The following is a 17,478-nucleotide window of genomic DNA, read 5'->3' on the forward strand; positions in this document are numbered from 1 at the left end:
AAAGTCTTCACTAGCTGATGTTGAATAAACAACAACATTGACACCTTTTAAAATATATAAACCACATATTTTAGACTATTTCGCTATGATTACTTCACCATGTAAAATCTTCAACACCCTATATTCAGCTCTAGTGCAACAACCTAGATCGTTAAACATGATTATAGATAAAAAAAATTGCTTGAGATCTAAAACATACCCCATGTTGTGAAGAAGAAACTCATAATCATCGAACATTTAAAGTGTGATCGTACCAATATCACGAATCTTGTAAGCTTTATTGTCACCAAAGATATCTCCACCTTGCTCTAGCTTCAAAGTCTAAAGTATTATTTTCTTGGACACATCATAAAAACAACCTGAGTCCAAGACTCAACCCTCCCCAGTCTCCAAACTGGGCATCACTAATGAACCAACACTCTCATAAGTATCCTCATCGCATGCAACTTTAATCTGACACAATTAGCATTGCCTCATAAGTGTCTTCTCAGGAAAATTCCTCATGAAGTGATTGGTTTTCTAATGAGTGAAGCATTTTACCCTTGACTTGACAACCCTATTTGATTTAGACATCCCTCTACGCTTACTTACTATTTCTAATAATAAGCATTACAGTACCTGTCGACTATTACAAAAATCTGCTTAGATAGTTACTTCGAAACCCACAAGACAAAAAATATATTTGTTATGTCAGATTGTCGTCAAGAACAAACCAAAACTATGAGAAATATTTAGTTTCTTGAACAAACACAAGAAATCCTATTAGGTTTAACAAAAGAGAGAGAACATGGAAGAATAAAAAATATTAGAATTGGTTATTACTGTTTTTCTATTCACTTTTTGTATTAGGGTTTATAAATTACATGTGAATAACAGTAATCATAGCTTTCCAGTGTGCCTTTCCAAGATTGGCCATATACTTGCTAACAAAGCTCACTCCCTACGTTATGTTTGGCCTCATACAAACCATAACATAAATCAAAGAACCTATTATACTAGCGTATGGAATGTTATTCATATATGCTTTTTCGACTTTAGTGTTGGGACTCCTTATTGAGTTCAGTCTTCACCTTCATTACATCCTCGACACTATTGCTTGCTATGAGAAAATCATCCACATAAAACAACAAAATAACAAGTGAATTTATAGGTTGAAATCTGAAATACACACAGTGGTCGAACTGGATCCTAGTGAAACCTATGTGCCATGAACTTGTCGAATATCCTATTTCATTGTCGAGGAGATTGTTTCACTCTATATAATGATCTATTCAACTTGCACATATAATCTTCCTTTTCCTTTTTTACTTACCCTTCAGGTTGCCTCATCAATATTGTTTCATCTAGATCACCATACAAGAAAGCATTTTTCACATCCATCTGTTTCAGTTCTAGGTCAAACTTTGCCACCATGGCAAGCAACATTCGAATAGATCTGCGGTTTAGAATAGGTGAGAACACATCATTAAAATCAACTCCTTCTTTCTAAGTGAACCCCTAGTAACCAATAATTCCTTGTATCTCTTTGACATCAGTCCTTCGATTCCTTCCTTAACCTTGACAATCCACTTTGCAGGTTTCTCGATCAACTCTCAAGTCTTATTATCATGAACAAATTTCATCTCATCACCTTGGCTTTTGGCCATTTAGTCTTATTTTGACTCCTCACATCTTTCTTATAGTCTCTAGGTTCTTCATCAAGAACCTCACTTGTGGATTTTAAGGCAAAGGCTATGAGATATGCATAATCAAATTGTTGACACTAAGAACATGTTTCTTCTACAAATGGGTGGTGTTGTTAGGGAAAGGTCCACTAAAGTGGATGAATGGCGCCAAACCACTTCAGTTGTTGCTGAACCCAAAGTTTATGGATGAGAAGATGATAAAGAGAATATTGTCCAGTTTTTTCTCACCCAAGCAAGAGACTTTAACTTCCTTTATGTGTATCCCATCATTGGCTTAGGCGGTATTTAAAAAACAACTATGGCTCAGTTGGTTTACAATGACCTTCGGGTAAGTGTCAATTTTGATATTAAAGTGTGGGTGTGTGTTTCTAAGGTTTTCTCTATTAAGATTATTCTACGTTCTATTATAGAATCTAGGGATAAATATGCGTTACCCCCTGCCATAAAGGCGAGATTCGGGTTACCCCCCTTTAATTTTTTTTGGATTACCCCCTTGAAATATAAAAATTATATGTTTTTTCCCCCTATTATCCCCCTGTAAAACTTTTTTTTATTTACCCCCTGGTTTTTCTCTGGTTTTTACACGCTTAGGGGGATACCCTAAAATTACAGGAGGGTAATCCAAAAAATAAAAATAAAGGGGGTAACCCGAATCTCGTCTATATGGCAGAGGGTAACCTATATTTATCCCTAGAATCTATCATAGGAGATAAATGTAATTATTCTAATTTAGATGTAACACAAAAAAGTGCAAGAATTGTTGCAAGGTAAAAAATATTTGTTGGTCTTGGATGATGTTTGGAAAAGAAATAGGAATTGGAATTTGGATTTAGCTTAATTTGTTATAGGGCCAGAGTGTATGATTATTAAGAACACAAACATGGATTTGTCAAGAAGCACTCACCATATTAGTTTTGATTATCGCACATAGGTAAAAATCAATAAGGCGACCTTCAGAAATGTTGAGTCCTTGCACACATTGTATGGCTTAAAAACTTCTGATTGCCACACATTTTATTCTAGATGTCGCTTCTCAAATAACAATTATTTACGGGTTTTACTCATAAGTTCTGCAATGCTAGATCGGAGGACGGTTTTTCCTCGGCTACTGTCTTCGTTTCTTGGGGGGGCTCTTGCTTCTTAGCGTATTGCTTGAGGTGCCCCTCTTTAATGAGTATCTCGATTGCGTCTTTCAGGTGGATGAAATCTTCTATATTAAGCCTGTGGCTCTTGTGGAACTGACAATATTTTGTTTTATCCATGTTAGGTCAGGTGGATAGTTGCTTTGGGAAGTAGAGCCTAGTAGTCTTAAATTCAGAGTTAACACATTTTGTCAAGATGTGTTCGCGAGATGCGTTCAAAGGGTGTATAATCTTGGAATTTTTCGGGAGGCCCCTTGTAATCCCTGGCGTCCCGGGTCTTGTCTTCCTTCTTTTTTTCGGTTCCCCAGAGGGAATCCTCTTCTTGTTTGGCGCTCTTGGTATTCTCCTCGTGCCGGGAAAATCGGGCTGCGTGGGTAGCCTCTTTTTCCTTTTACTGAATGTAAGTCTGCGCTTTGAAGAAGAAAGCATCTAGTTGTAGCAACCTGCCCTAAAAATTTAGATTTTAGAGTCGCCACCTATTCTGCCAGGGGGAATAGGAAACCCTACGAAGTCTAGAGATCTGAGTAAGTTATTATAATCAGGTCAAGGGAAGGTATTAGGCACCCTTAACCCTTTCTTGAGGTTTTGTCTAAGGTAATGGTTTATGGCTAATAAAGAAGGGTGACAGACAGTTAAATAGGGAAAACCTTAAACTTATTGAAATTTTGGGGAAGGGGACTCGCTTTGTTACTAAGTGCCTACGTACCTCCTTATGGAGGATCAGAGTCTACGTAGTTCGGAGTATGTTGGTGTTTTTGAGAGGTTGTATGCCTTTGAAGTTTGTATGTTGAAGTGTATTTTTAATTACCGTACGCAGTTTGGTAATTGTCGCAGTTTTGTATAATTCGTAGTTTGTGAAGATGTTAAAGATTTTATTAATAGCATACAACCCTTTTTAATATTTTGAACTTTTATTAATCGCGTTGATCAATTGATTTGATCAACATAATTAACAAATTAGTAAAAAATTACTAATTATTGTAACCAATTTATACGGTTAAAACCTTTAGCAAATTATAACTGTTTGAATAGATTATTTAAATTAAAGTAAATTGAATAATTAAAATTATTAATCATCGCAATCAATTGATTTGATTAAAACAATTAATAAATCGACCCTAACCTAAATTAACTTGACAAAATTAATTTGTCACTAATTATCGTAATCAATTGATTTGATTAAAACAATTAGCGAAGTAACCTTAATTGTGCGTATAAAATTAAATATTAATATTAATTTGCATATTTTTTAATCAGAAGCAAAAATTAATAATCATCGCGATTATTAAGTATAATCGACCAAATATTAATTATTTAAACCTAATTATTTTAATTATTTAAAAACCTAAGGTTAACTAAGAATAATTAGAAAAAAAACCCTAATCCTAATTAAATTAAAATTATTCTTAAGTTATTTACCTAGCTTCCTAATTAATTAACTAATTAAAATAATTTAATTAAAATTATAAACTAATTATTCTAATTACTTAATCAAAACTATTATTAACTAATTAAAATAATTAAACTTATTAAAACTATAAAAAATAACTAATTTAAATAACTAAAAGAAAAGGGAGTTTATATAAATAAAAATTAAAAAAATTGAGAAACCTGGCGCGTGATCTTGTGTGGCGTGCCCTTGAGTGTCCATGGTGGACCTGCCGATCCACGTGCGTTGGATAAATCTGCGTGGAGATCTGATGGTCGAGGAACTGAAGCGCATCGTACGCCTGAAGGTGAGAAGCACCGGAACCAGTGGGGTTTGAAATCCAACGCGCGCGTAGACGGACCAATGGGAGGGCGCCACGCGGTCACCACCTTCCTCCATCCGTCGTCTTAGAGTACCAGAGTTTTTAGCGACGGCTAAAAGCGTTGCCATAGGTCCTGCAAAATTCAAAAACTACCAATAGCATGAATAAATCCAATCCAAAGCCATTAATCGGCTGCAAATTGTCTTATGAGTTTGTTGGTGCCCTTAATTTGGGCTAATTTCGCCTCTAATTATTATCCCCCAAATCGGAGCTTAGGAACCCTAGCAATGGTGGTTCCTTCAACCTGAAGCAAAACTTCAATTGAGTAACCCAGATAGCTTGCAAACAATGTTATAAACACAATTATATATTCAAAAACAGTTTATGATTCCTCCATGAACGAGTACGAATTGGAAAATGTTTGACATAAAAACGTGAACATGGGAACGCGTTTCAACGTCTCTTGGTCGATGAAGAGGATCAGTTTACATCCAAGAGGCTACGAGGATTCGATTGGGATCCTTGGGATGATATGAATCAGCCTAAAATTTTGTCCTTCCTCTCCTCTTGATTCACGATTTTTGCAAGTTTGGAACTTGGTTTTTTGCATCCAATCATCCTCCTTTTAGGTCTGGAATGGTTATGTACTTATAGGAGAGCCATTTAGGTCACTAAAACATGTATGAATCTTCATGGAATCATAGATTGGATTTGATTGAAACTTAATTTGTAAATACTTCCAATTTTGGCCAATTTGATCTAATATCTTTCCCATCTCTTAGACCAATATTCGGCATTTATGTGACTGAAGTTGATTGGAAAATAAAACCAAAACAAATCTTTTATATTTTCCTTCCAAATATTTGATTAAATTGACTTTTTCAATGAATAAAAATTCATATAAAATCAAATAATCATCAATAATTCATAGAAATTAGATTTGATGCTTTGGATAACTTGAGGATCAAGATTGGGCCAAAAAAGATTGGGCTTGTTTGCAAAAAATCCATTTTTAATCACTTTTATTTCACATTTTTCCTTCAAAATTGTCCAACTTTGACAAGACATATCTCCCTCAATTTTTAAGATATGGAAGAGTTCTAGGACTTTTTGGAAACCTCAAGATGTCCTCTACAAGCCACTTTGGAACACTTTTTCCATTTTAAGATTTTATCTTTATGATATGGGCTTTGACAAAAAACAGCTTTTTTTGCTAGCTTCTAGAAGGACTTGTAATGTTTTGACTTATATCTCTTAGGCAGAAGCATTTTTTGACCTTGGGCCCAACATCAAAGTTGTAGAGAATTGAATTTACTTGAGAATGAGCTTTGGTTGGGGAATTTGTGATAAATCATGAGAGACTTATGGCGAGTCAAAGTACATTTGACTTTTGCTTATAAACCCTAATTTAGTAACTTGGACTTTTGTTGATTTCTGAGCTTTCCTTGATGAAAAATGATCAACCCTTGATCAAATGATGAATTTTACTTCAAACTATTGTTGTTGACCAAAAATCAGGAGTTTTGACCCTGATTTGACCATAATTAACTTTTAGGTCAAACTAGTTGACTATTGACTATCTAAGCAATTGAATGAGCAACTTTTGGAATTGAAGCTTGAATTTTGACATGGGGAGCTTTTGAAACCTAGTAAGCCATATGAACTCCATTGGAGACCTTAATTCATCAATTTTCTTAAGAGAATGCAAAACCCTAGTTCAGGAGGTCTTTGATTAGGAGAGTGTGCCTTAGGTTAACCCTTGAGCCTTGAATCATTGTATGAGTTTGAAAGTGAAATGAGATGGGAAAATTTTGGGGTATGACACTAGTGTCACGGGCGTATCTATGCCCACGACTTTGGCGGAGTCAGAACGAGATCGGAGGCCCCACTCCAGCAAATACTTCTTCATTTCGGCCGTGGTTGAGACCTACACGGCCTCTTTATTGAACCTTTCAATGTAGGCTCCGAGTGGCTCATCTTTTCCTTGGATGATGGCTTCCAAGGAGGCTTCGAACTTGGGATGCCTGTTGTTGAAGCGGTAGAGGGTAAGCAACAAAAGATTTGGAAATATTATTCCAGGAATTTATCGTCTCCACAGGAATTAGTGCTATTGAATTTCCATTCGATAGATTCTTAGTTCTTGATCTTGGGTTAAATGGGTTTTAAGTAAAAACGGAAAATATAACATATGAACATAAAAAGAATTCATTCTTTAGAGAGAAGAAATTTATCAAGCATGCATATAATCTACTTATTACAAAATTAAACCTATCGACCAGTTGCACCCAACCTACAATACTCGTCAAAATCATCAAGCATCGCTCACACCCTAAGTCATTTATAACCTAAAGTAGAGAGAAATACTATATCATCTCGATAGTGATCTCTCACCCAACCTGATAAGTGTCATTTTGTAGTTTTCTATATTCAGTTTTGTGTCACTTATCGCGTTTTTGTGTAAATTCCATTGAATAATCCCCTATTTAGTACATAAATAAGTTTGGTTTGTTTATACTTGTGTTTTGATTCATTTGTGTACCATTTGATAGTTTTCTATTCATTTTGTAGGTGTTGATGCGTATTTGGAGCATGAGCAATAAAGTGTCGAAGACACCGCTTCAAACGCACAATTTTGAGCAATTCATCAATGAATAAGACTCAAAACAAATATGAGAAAAGTCATCAATTTTGTGTATATTTATTCATTGTTATATAAGAAATTGAATAAGCTTTCCAACGCTTCGAGCCGGGCGCAAATCGGAGTTACGGTTATCAAGTTATGGCCAAAACAGTGATGTTGCTACAGGTGTCATTCGCCCAGCGAATCTGGCAGGACAAAAATACGTTTTAAGGGCCAAAAATACATTTTTTTTAGGTTATGGTTTTGGGTTATTTGTTCCCAACTCCATCAACCTTCATTTTTGGTAGAGGGAGGCTTAGAAACATCAAATGGGGTTGCATCTTGATGATCGGAGGTCGAATTTTTCATCGATTGATATTGACAAACCAAGAAATGTTTGGTTCCTCTTCTTCTCTTCTCTTTGTATACTCTATTTTTTGGGTATTTTTGTATATTAACTTTAAACATATGTATATATATCGATCATGGTGTTGTATAATATATGCTTTACAAATCAATTTTGTGCTTTCCTTGATCTTTTTTCATTTATGTTTGAATTTGTGTTGTTGTAGAGATAGACCTCACAAATCTTGATTAGGGAAGGAAATCTATTAGTTTCTAGATTCTAGAGATAGATTTAGAGCTAATAATCATGTGGGTATTGAAGCTTAATGCTTTCGTGTTGTTTGAGTCGGTTGAGAGATCGTCGACAAGAGTAATACGGTTGTTCTCTCAGCTCAGTGTTGCAGAGATGTGCACTGTTGTGAGCGATATGTGATGATTTTGATAAGTATTGTATGTTGAGTGCGACTTATCAATATGTTTAAGTTTTTTTTAGTAGTGTAAATTCATGCTTGATAGTTTCTCCTCTCCAAAGAATGTATTCTTTCTTGTTCATATGTTTAATTCCCACATTTACTTTTTACCAATTCAATCCAAACTTATAACTGCGGACATTGTTGAATGGAAGTTCGGTAGCACTAATCTCTGTGGACACGATAATTCCCGGATAAATACTTCCAAAACTTTTGTTGCTTGCCACTTTATCGCTTCAACACAACCTCAACAACACGGCAGACATCCATATCATTTGTACCGACGATCTCTCAACCGACACAACTAACACAGAAGCATTAAGCTTCAACACCCATAAAGATTATTAGCTCTAAATCTACCTCTAGAATCCAAAAACTAGTAGATATCCATCCCTAATCAAGATTTGTGAGGTATATGTCTATAACAACTCAAATTCAAACATAAATGCAAAAAGATTAAGGGAGACATCAATAATGATTTGTAAAGCAAATATATTATACAACACCATGATCAATACATACACATATGTTCAAAGTAAATAGACAAACATGCCCAACAAAATAGAGTATACAAAGATAAGAGAAGAAGAGGAACCAAACATTTCTTGGTTTGTCAACCCCAATCGATGAGAAATTCGACCTCCGATCATCAAGATGCAACCCTATTTGATGTTTATAAGCCTCTCTCTACCAAAAAATGAAGGTTGATGGAGTTGGGAACAAATAACCCAAAACCATAACATAAAAAATGTGATTTTTGCCCCTTTTAAAGAGTTGTTGTCCTAGGCAATCTCGCTTAGCGAGCTTAAGCTCGCTAAGTGGTAGCAGGAAAAAACCAAATTATGTTTTCGCTATAACTTGAGAACCGTAACTCTGAATTGCGCCCGGTTCGAAGCGTTGGAAAGCTTATTCAATATCTAACAATGACTAAATGGTAACCAAATTGATGATTTTTATCATCCTTATTTTGAGCTTTATTCTTTGATGAATTGGTAAAATTTGCATTCTTGAAGCTTAGCCTTTGGCCTTTATTATTCAATGCTCCAAATATGCATCAATACCTACAAAATGAATAGAAAACTATCAAACGGTACACAAATACAAGAAAACGTAATAATACACAAAGTATACATATTTATACAAAAAAACGAAGATTATTCACACGTTATAAACAAAAAGTATCGATAAGTGCCACAAATTACATATACAAAATAATAACATTTTGGCACTTATCACCTGCGTGATGCCGTGAAATGTCGAGAGAACAGTCTATCGAGGCCCTTACAAGACGTAATAAATTCGTCTGGGTGGCTCTTGTACCATGCCTTTGCATAGGGTGGTCGGGAACAATCGACATTTATCGCGCCTAGGACCCCGCGGTAGTCGAGGAGAACATCTATGTTCTCAATGTGCTCTTTCGGGTCCGATGTGCCATCGTATGTACCCAGAGGAGGAGGCTTTTCTAATCCGACTGGAAGGGGTGTTTCCAGCACTGCTCGAGATAGAGGGCCTCAGCGTTCCTCTTCCTCGTCGCTCCAGACGGGTGACGGGGAAGGACTATAGCTCCTCCTTTGATGTCGATTATGATATGCGGGACGAGGGGAGGGCGTTTTTGCGTGTTCCTTAGTCCGAGGTGACGGAGTGCGCCGACGTGAGCAGTAATCCTCTTTGCTTATCTTGGCAATGGTGGACCGATGCTCGCGCTGGGGTGGAGATTGGTGACGTTTCTTGGTTGCCAGGGTGTCCTGCTCGGGACGAGAATGTCTGCGAGGAAGGGTCCTGGCATGATGCTTCTTATCCAATGCCCCAATCCGATCATTTTGTTGGCGAATCAAGGCATTAGTCTGGTTCAAGGTTGCGAATATGGCAGCCATGGCAGGGTCAGCGTTGGATGGTGTTGTGATCAGAGGAGTGTCCTCGGGGAAAGGATCTTGATGATTCTTGCCACTGGAATTCCCGTCATTGTTGGTTGGAGGCACGATTAGTTCAACCTTGGTTTTACCCCTTTGACAGAGTGCAGTGTCCTGAGCAAAAAGGTTTTCGTTGTTGCCAGCCATAAGATATGAAAGGTGATAGCTTTTGTTTCTAGGTTCTTGGTCGTGCAAGAAGCGATCAAGAAGGTGCAAGAAAAGAGAAACGGGGAAGCTCGATTCCCACCGACAGCGCCACTGTTCAGGATGAGTCAGAACAGGTAGTCAGCAACGACGGCTTGATCTTCGGTGATGGTTGAGGAAAAAAGGGGTTGTACCTGCAAGATACTCCGATGTCAAAGTAAGAAAGAGAACAAAGGTACAACAGAAAGTATGAAGTTTTGGGCAAAATTTGGATTACCTTGCCCTCTTGGTGTAGGGGGCTATTTATATTGTTCTCTTTGGTGTTGGACTAGGTCAGGCTATATTTGTGGGCCTGGATGTAATTATAGGGCCCAAAATATAGGAAACCGTTGAGCAGGTCTTGGTTTATCCGAGCAAAAGGGGAACTAGCCATTGGCGGGGACGAAGAACTAGCGTGCTCGAATAACCCTATGTTTTGGGGGACCCACTGCTTAGCCGTGTTCGGCCGAAGGATAAAAGGAGAGGTTGCTCTCTGCTTGCTCGATGGAGTGAGCCAATGCTTATTGGGCCGTTTCACACTTATGACTGGATTGGACCAATTTAAGATAATTGAGTTAGTCCAGAACACCTGTAATTATTACATTCAATGTTATTATTCTAAATATCTCCCTACTTTTTTTACATTATTATGTTTTTAACTATTACCAAAACAAAAATTAAGGGTAAAAATATAAAAAGTGCAAGACTTAAATGTATTTAATATTTAAACATTTTTTTTAAAGGGTGGGCTTTTTTTTTAAAGTTGCTTTTATATGTGACCGGAGGGAGGGAGTATCGAATATATATATCTAACTATTTTAGTGTAGTAATGTAAACATTTATCCGGAGTGAATGGAAATTTGTTCAAATTTATGAAGGAATTATTCAAATTTGGTGTGTTGCTACTTGCTAGCTTCGTGTGGGTCAGGTTTTGAAAAGTCAAATTTATGAAGCCATTATTCAAACTTGGACTTGGTTGCGATTATGCATGAATAGTCAACTTTGTTCATGTTTCTTTTTCTATTACCTTCCTATTTTCCAATTTACCATTCCATTCAACTCATAGCATACTAATCTTCCGATCTCATCGTCTTTCACTTTTCATTCATTTCTCAACAATGGCCAATGCTTTGCTTGGTGTTGTTTTCAAGAATCTGTCGTCTCTCATTCAAAATGAATTTGCAACAATTTTTGGAATCGAGAAAAAGGCTCAAAAGCTGTCAGCCACCTTAGAGCTCATCAACGCTGTTCTTGAAGATGCTGAGCATAAACAACTCAATAACCCTTCTATCAAGTTATGGCTTCAACAACTCAAAGATGCAGTTTATGTGCTCGATGATATTCTTGATCAGTGTTTCATCGAATCTGATCGACTTCAGGGAGTTTCTTCTTTCATACCGAAGAACATCATGTTTCGCCGTGAGATAGGCAACAAGTTCAAGGAGATCATAAGCCGATTCGATCAAATTGCTGTGAGTAAGAACAAGTTTCTTCTACAGGTGGGTGGTCCTGTTAGGGAAAAGTCCATTGAAGTGGCTGAATGGCGCCAAACTAGCTCAGTTATTGCGGAACCCAAAGTGTATGGACGAGATGATGACAAAGAGAAGATTGTCCAGTTTTTTCTCACCCAAGCAAGAGACTCTCACTCCCTTTCTGTGTATCCCATCGTTGGCTTAGGTGGTATTGGAAAAACAACTCTGGCTCAATTGGTCTACAATGATCGTCGGGTAAGTGTCAATTTTGATATAAAAGTGTGGGTGTGTGTTTCTGAGGTTTTCTCTATCAAGATGATTCTGCTTTCTATTATAGAATCTATAACAAGAGGTAAGCGTCGTTACTCTAATTTAGATGTAATACAAAAAAAAGTGCAAGAACTGTTGCAAGGTAAAAAATATTTGTTGGTCTTGGATGATGTATGGAAAAGAAATCCGGAATTGGAATTTGGATTAAGCCAAGACATTTGGTATAAGTTGAAATCCGTGTTGTCGTGTGGATCCAAAGGGGCTTCCATTTTAGTTTCCACTCGGGACAAGGATGTTGCAGAAATCATGGGAACATGTCAAAGTCATCACTTATCTGGGCTCTCTGAAGATGAATGTTGGTTGTTGTTTCAAGAATATGCATTTGGACATGAGAAAGAAAAGCAAGCAAAACTTGTGGCAATAGGCAAGGAGATCATAAAGAAGTGTGGGGGATTACCTCTTGCAGCACAGGCACTGGGAGGTCTAATGCACTCAAGAACTACTGAAAAGGAATGGCTTGAAATTAAAGATAGTGAGCTCTGGACTTTACCCGATGAGAATATGGTTTTTCCTGCCTTGAGATTGAGCTACATATATTTAACTCCCACCTTGAAGCAATGTTTTTCATTTTGTGCTATATTTCCTAAAGATACAGAGATGATTAAAGAAGATTTGATTCATCTCTGGATGGCTAATGGGTTTATTTCATCGAGGGAAAATTTGGAGGTAGAAGATGTTGGCAATATGGTTTGGAATGAATTGTGCCAAAAGTCTTTCTTTCAAGACATCAAGATGTATGCTGATTCAGAAGAAATTTCTTTCAAGATGCACGATCTTGTCCATGATTTAGCTCAATTTGTTACAGGGCCAGAGTGTATGATTATTAAGAACACAAACATTGATTTGTCAAGAAGCACTCACCATATTAGTTTTGACTATCGCAAATTGGTAAAAATCAATCAGGAGGCCTTCAGAAATGTTGAGTCCTTGCGAACATTGTATGGCTTAAAAACTTCTGACTGCCCCACATTTTATTTTAGTTGTCGCTTCCCAAATAACAACTCTTTACGGGTTTTACTCATAAGTTCTAGAATGTTATATTCCGTTGAGAGTTTTACTCATTTGAGGTATTTGGAACTTTATGGTTTCTCAAACTTTGAACCCATATCTAGCTCAATTCATACCTTGCGCTATTTGGAAATCTTAAAATTTAAAAGTTTTTGGAAAATTCTATATCTACCGAAACACTTGAGTCGCCTACAAAATCTCAGACACCTTGTCATTGAAGATTGTAATGTATTGTCTTCTGTCTTTCCTAATATTGGAAAATTATGTTGCCTAAGAACATTAAGTCTATTCATTGTTCGTCGGGAGATAGGATACAGCTTGGCAGAGCTACGTGATCTACAGTTGGAAGGAAAACTGAGCATCCAAGGCCTAAAAAATGTTGGTAGTTCATCTGAAGCTCGAGAGGCCAATTTAATGGCTAAAAAAGACCTCCAAGAATTACGCTTGTCATGGAGCAAAGGTGTATTTACTAAGGGACCTAGTACTAGTGCAGAGGAAGTAATCGAGGCACTTCAACCTCACTCAAATCTTAAGAGGTTGAAAATAGAACTCTACGACGGAATTAGCTTACCAAGCTGGATCAGTATGTTAAGTAATTTAGCTTCTCTTGAACTTACTTGTTGTGACAATTGCGTGCAGACTTCACTACTTGGGAAACTACCATCTCTAAAAAAAGTCCGTTTGCGTCATATGAATAATGTGCTATATATGAATGATGATGAACCTCACCACGGTTTGGAGGAGACACTTTTCCCATCTCTGGAGGAACTCTACTTAGATGGGTTACCAAACTTAGAGCGATTGTTGAAAGTGCTAAGAGGAGAGATTTTCCCCCGTCTTTCTAATTTTACCATCATAAATTGTCCTAAACTTGTGTTGCCAAACCTTTCATCTGTCAAGTACTTATTTGTAGATGGATGTAACAATGAGTTACTGAGGCAAATCTCTAGTTTCTATGGTCTTACAACTCTTCACCTTAATAAAAATGAAGATGTGACCTCCCTCCCTGAGGACATGTTGAGAAAGCTAACTTCACTTCAAACTCTAACAATATCTGATTTCTTGAAGTTGATGGAATTACCAAATGAACCCTTCAACCTAGCTTTGGAGCATCTCTGTATTAGTCGTTGTGGCGGGCTTGAGTCTTTGCCAGAGCTAATTTGGGAAGGTCTGCAATCCCTTCGAACAATCGATATTATTGAATGTGAAGGATTGAGATCCTTGCCTGAAGGCTTCCAACACCTCACTTCACTTGAGGTTTTGACTATCCAAGGTTGCTCAACGTTAAAGAAACGATGCAAGGAGGAAATAGGGGAGGACTGGGACAAGATAGCACATATTCCAAAATTACTGATTTGGTAGAATGAAGAAAAATGTACAGTTTTGGTGAGTATTAATACATCTTGTTTATTCATACATGCTTCCATGACCATGTTCTTCGCTTTGTTCATTCCTCCTCTTTTGATGGAATTTTTCAGAATGTACTAACAATTGTTCTACTGTTTACAGAATATGACACTGTTGGGTCTTGTCTCTTCAGTGTGAGTGGTTTATCTTATCAAATTGTTAAGACCAAACATGTGAAGCAGTTCAAAAGTCCTTGGTTCAGTTGAAAAATGGAAATAGTCCATTGAATATGAGCTCCAAGAGAATCTATGTTGCTGAGACTGGTACTTATGCTGGAGATATCAAATACTAATTAGAGATCTAGTGGCCATACCATGATTGGTGAGCCATTATATGTTTCATTTCTAATGCTATACATTCATTCATTATTCATTAATCTCAATGCTGCTTTGGAAGAGTACATGTTAATTCTTTGCATGAAAACACAACCTATAAATGCAACAGATTAGAGTATTACATTAAAACCATTTCAGCATGGTTACTTTTCTACAATTGTTATTTTATGTATGTTGAGTTTCTGATTGATTGTTCTCATTCTAAAATTAGCCATTCTGAAGTTGCAGAAATAAAACCTCTATTGCATTTCCTAGCTCTAACTGTTAACGATATATGCTTGCATATTAGTTATTGCTTTATATTTTTCCATATTTTATTGCGTAGATTTTTCTTGTGACACATTATTTGAGTTGAGTCCTGATATGACTAGAATTACAGGCACAATTAGATTGGCAAAAGTTACTTGCAACAGTTTCCATCAGCAGACAACATAGAATGTACTTGCTGTTAAGGAAGGAACCTATGCTGAGTTTAGAGATGACAGTTCCAAACATAGTTGCTTGAAAGATTGAAGCTCTTGTTGCAGCATGGTTACTGGGTGGGAGCTGAAGAAAACAGTATCATAAAAGTTATCTTTGGGAAGAAGTTAGTTCCCACCCTTCTCTGACATTTGATTGAATAAGGCCTTAATTGCAATATGTGTGTTAGATTGCTTTATTTTGTATTATATAATTCAAACTTTAGAATTTCATTTTCCTATTCTTGACAAGCCTTTCTAATCTCATATTATTGTATTTCACTTTATTTATTTATTTTTGGATATTTTAATATATTTTAAATATGTAACGGTACATTTTTGTATACTTAAATAACACAATTAAATAAGACAGAGATATCAAACGGAAAGTCCTCCCGGTAAAAAAACAACAATTCACCAACATTAAAGTATTTTAACTATATACCTGTTCTTGTTCACGTTAAGGGAGCATCCTCTTTAAAACCAAAGAACATCATGTTTCACCGTGAGATTGGCAACAAGTTCAAAGAGATTTCAAGTATGTAGTATTGGATCGAACTCCAGTCTTGACAGAGGTAGCTTCAGAATTTAGCAGGGTCGAATGTGCATGTTGTAGTCGAAGTCTGTTCAAACATACAGTAGCCGAAATGCATGTTGTAGTCGAAATCTGTTCAAGCATGCAGGGGTCAAAGTTAGTTTATGTACTATGGTATGTAATAGTTATGTATATCATGTATGAGTGTTATCATCATACACAAGGGGAGAAGTCAATGTGAAGAAGGTTTCGTTTGATCACAATTATGCTGAAATGATCACCAAGTTATTGCCAAGTAGCAAGTTCTTCCATTGTATGCAGTTGATAAAGCTGCATGATGATAGTTAGTTTATTTCCTTGATGTTTTGGATTTTCTTCCAAGGTGGAGATTCGTAATATTGGATCGAACTCCAGTATCAACAGAGATAGCTTCAGGATTCGACAGGGCCGAATGTGCATGCTGTAGTCAAAGTTTGATAAGCAGATAGTGGTCGAAGTGTTTGACGGAAATAAGAAAAAAGTGGCCAAGATACTTTTTGATGCAACTTGAAAAACAACATTTTTCTTTTTGAAAAAGTTAGTATTTAGTGTTGTCCTAAAAAGTAGAGAAGCTAGTTGCAGATCCATTAGGATCATATCAGCCATGCATTCTTCACTCTACAGCCACAGGCAAAATCACAAAAGACTGTGATGCTTATTTGGACTAATGTGTACACAGTATCACAACCCTCTATAAATCACTTTCTTAAGAATGGATATATTGTCTATCTAATCACTCTTGAATCTCACTTTGTACCATAATATTATTATTATTATTATATCTTAATAACATGATTAGTAATTAGACTAGAAGGAATATCCTCTTTGTGATTTGCTTGGGAAACAAGATCTCATGTATTCTCAATGATTAATTGACAAAGAAAGTAGGAAAATGACTTGTTTTACTTGCAATAAAGGAATAGGACTTGAAGTACAAGTCCATATCAAATTATGCTTTCTCCAATAATAATTTGCTTTGAATAATACCACTAACACTACCTTCCACTCACATGCGTGCCTTGCAAGAATTCAAATGAAAGTTTTTGTAGTAAGTTGAAATTCTACTATAAATTTCATTCGAGATCAATTATTCTTAGACATGATAAAAATCCAAAAATCAACATTAGGGACTTATTAGCATTAGGCTTTCTCCTTTCATGAGGTTTTATTTGTTACATAGAAACAAATTTGTAACTTCCTTCAAGTTGATATGCATAGAATTAACCAAAACTCGAATGTAAGATGTTATAGGGTGGTTTTTTTTGGATCGACTCGAGTCCAATATCACCCTCTTTCGAACTATATAAATCTCACATCATGACCAATCAAGATAGTAGAAATAATTTGCGGGAAAAGTTCAGAAGAAGTTTGAAAACCAAAACAAAATTAATTAAACAACAACTAAATTCATCTTACTTAACCAAAAGGCACCAGTTAGGCTCAAAATGTAATATGGTATCCTAACCTATTATAAGATGGCATTTGAAGATTTTCGCTTAACTCGATTCTATAAAACTAACATGTATCATACCATACCGTATTTTAACTCAAGGTGATATATGAGTATTTTTTATGTGTAACTCAACCCTACAAAATTAGTTTTTATTATGAACAACCTACACCAAAACAAGACAGTATCAGAGAAATTTGATGTAACTCAACTCTACAAAACTAACTTGTTAGGACCGTCTTTTAGGGCGTGCAAAGTAGGCTATCGTACAAGGTCTAAAATTTGTCACAGTTAAATCAAAATTAAATATGACCTCATAAAATATTTGTCTATATTAA

The 17,478-nt window shown here is 36.3% G+C and overlaps 1 protein-coding gene across 1 annotated transcript; it reads left to right on the forward strand.

Moving 5' to 3' along the window:
* The first annotated feature begins 11,043 nt into the window (after positions 1-11,043).
* On the forward strand, positions 11,044-15,907 carry LOC131620715 (putative disease resistance protein RGA4). The gene is made up of 3 exons (XM_058891867.1): positions 11,044-14,302; positions 14,426-14,644; positions 15,038-15,907. Exon 1 carries the CDS (start codon positions 11,225-11,227, stop codon positions 14,276-14,278), a length of 3,054 nt encoding a protein of 1,017 aa, XP_058747850.1. The 5' UTR covers positions 11,044-11,224; the 3' UTR covers positions 14,279-14,302; positions 14,426-14,644; positions 15,038-15,907.
* Positions 15,908-17,478: the final 1,571 nt, after the last annotated feature.

The sequence above is a fragment of the Vicia villosa genome, linkage group LG7, assembly GCF_029867415.1.
Source record: "Vicia villosa cultivar HV-30 ecotype Madison, WI linkage group LG7, Vvil1.0, whole genome shotgun sequence".
Classification (NCBI taxonomy): domain Eukaryota; kingdom Viridiplantae; phylum Streptophyta; class Magnoliopsida; order Fabales; family Fabaceae; genus Vicia; species Vicia villosa.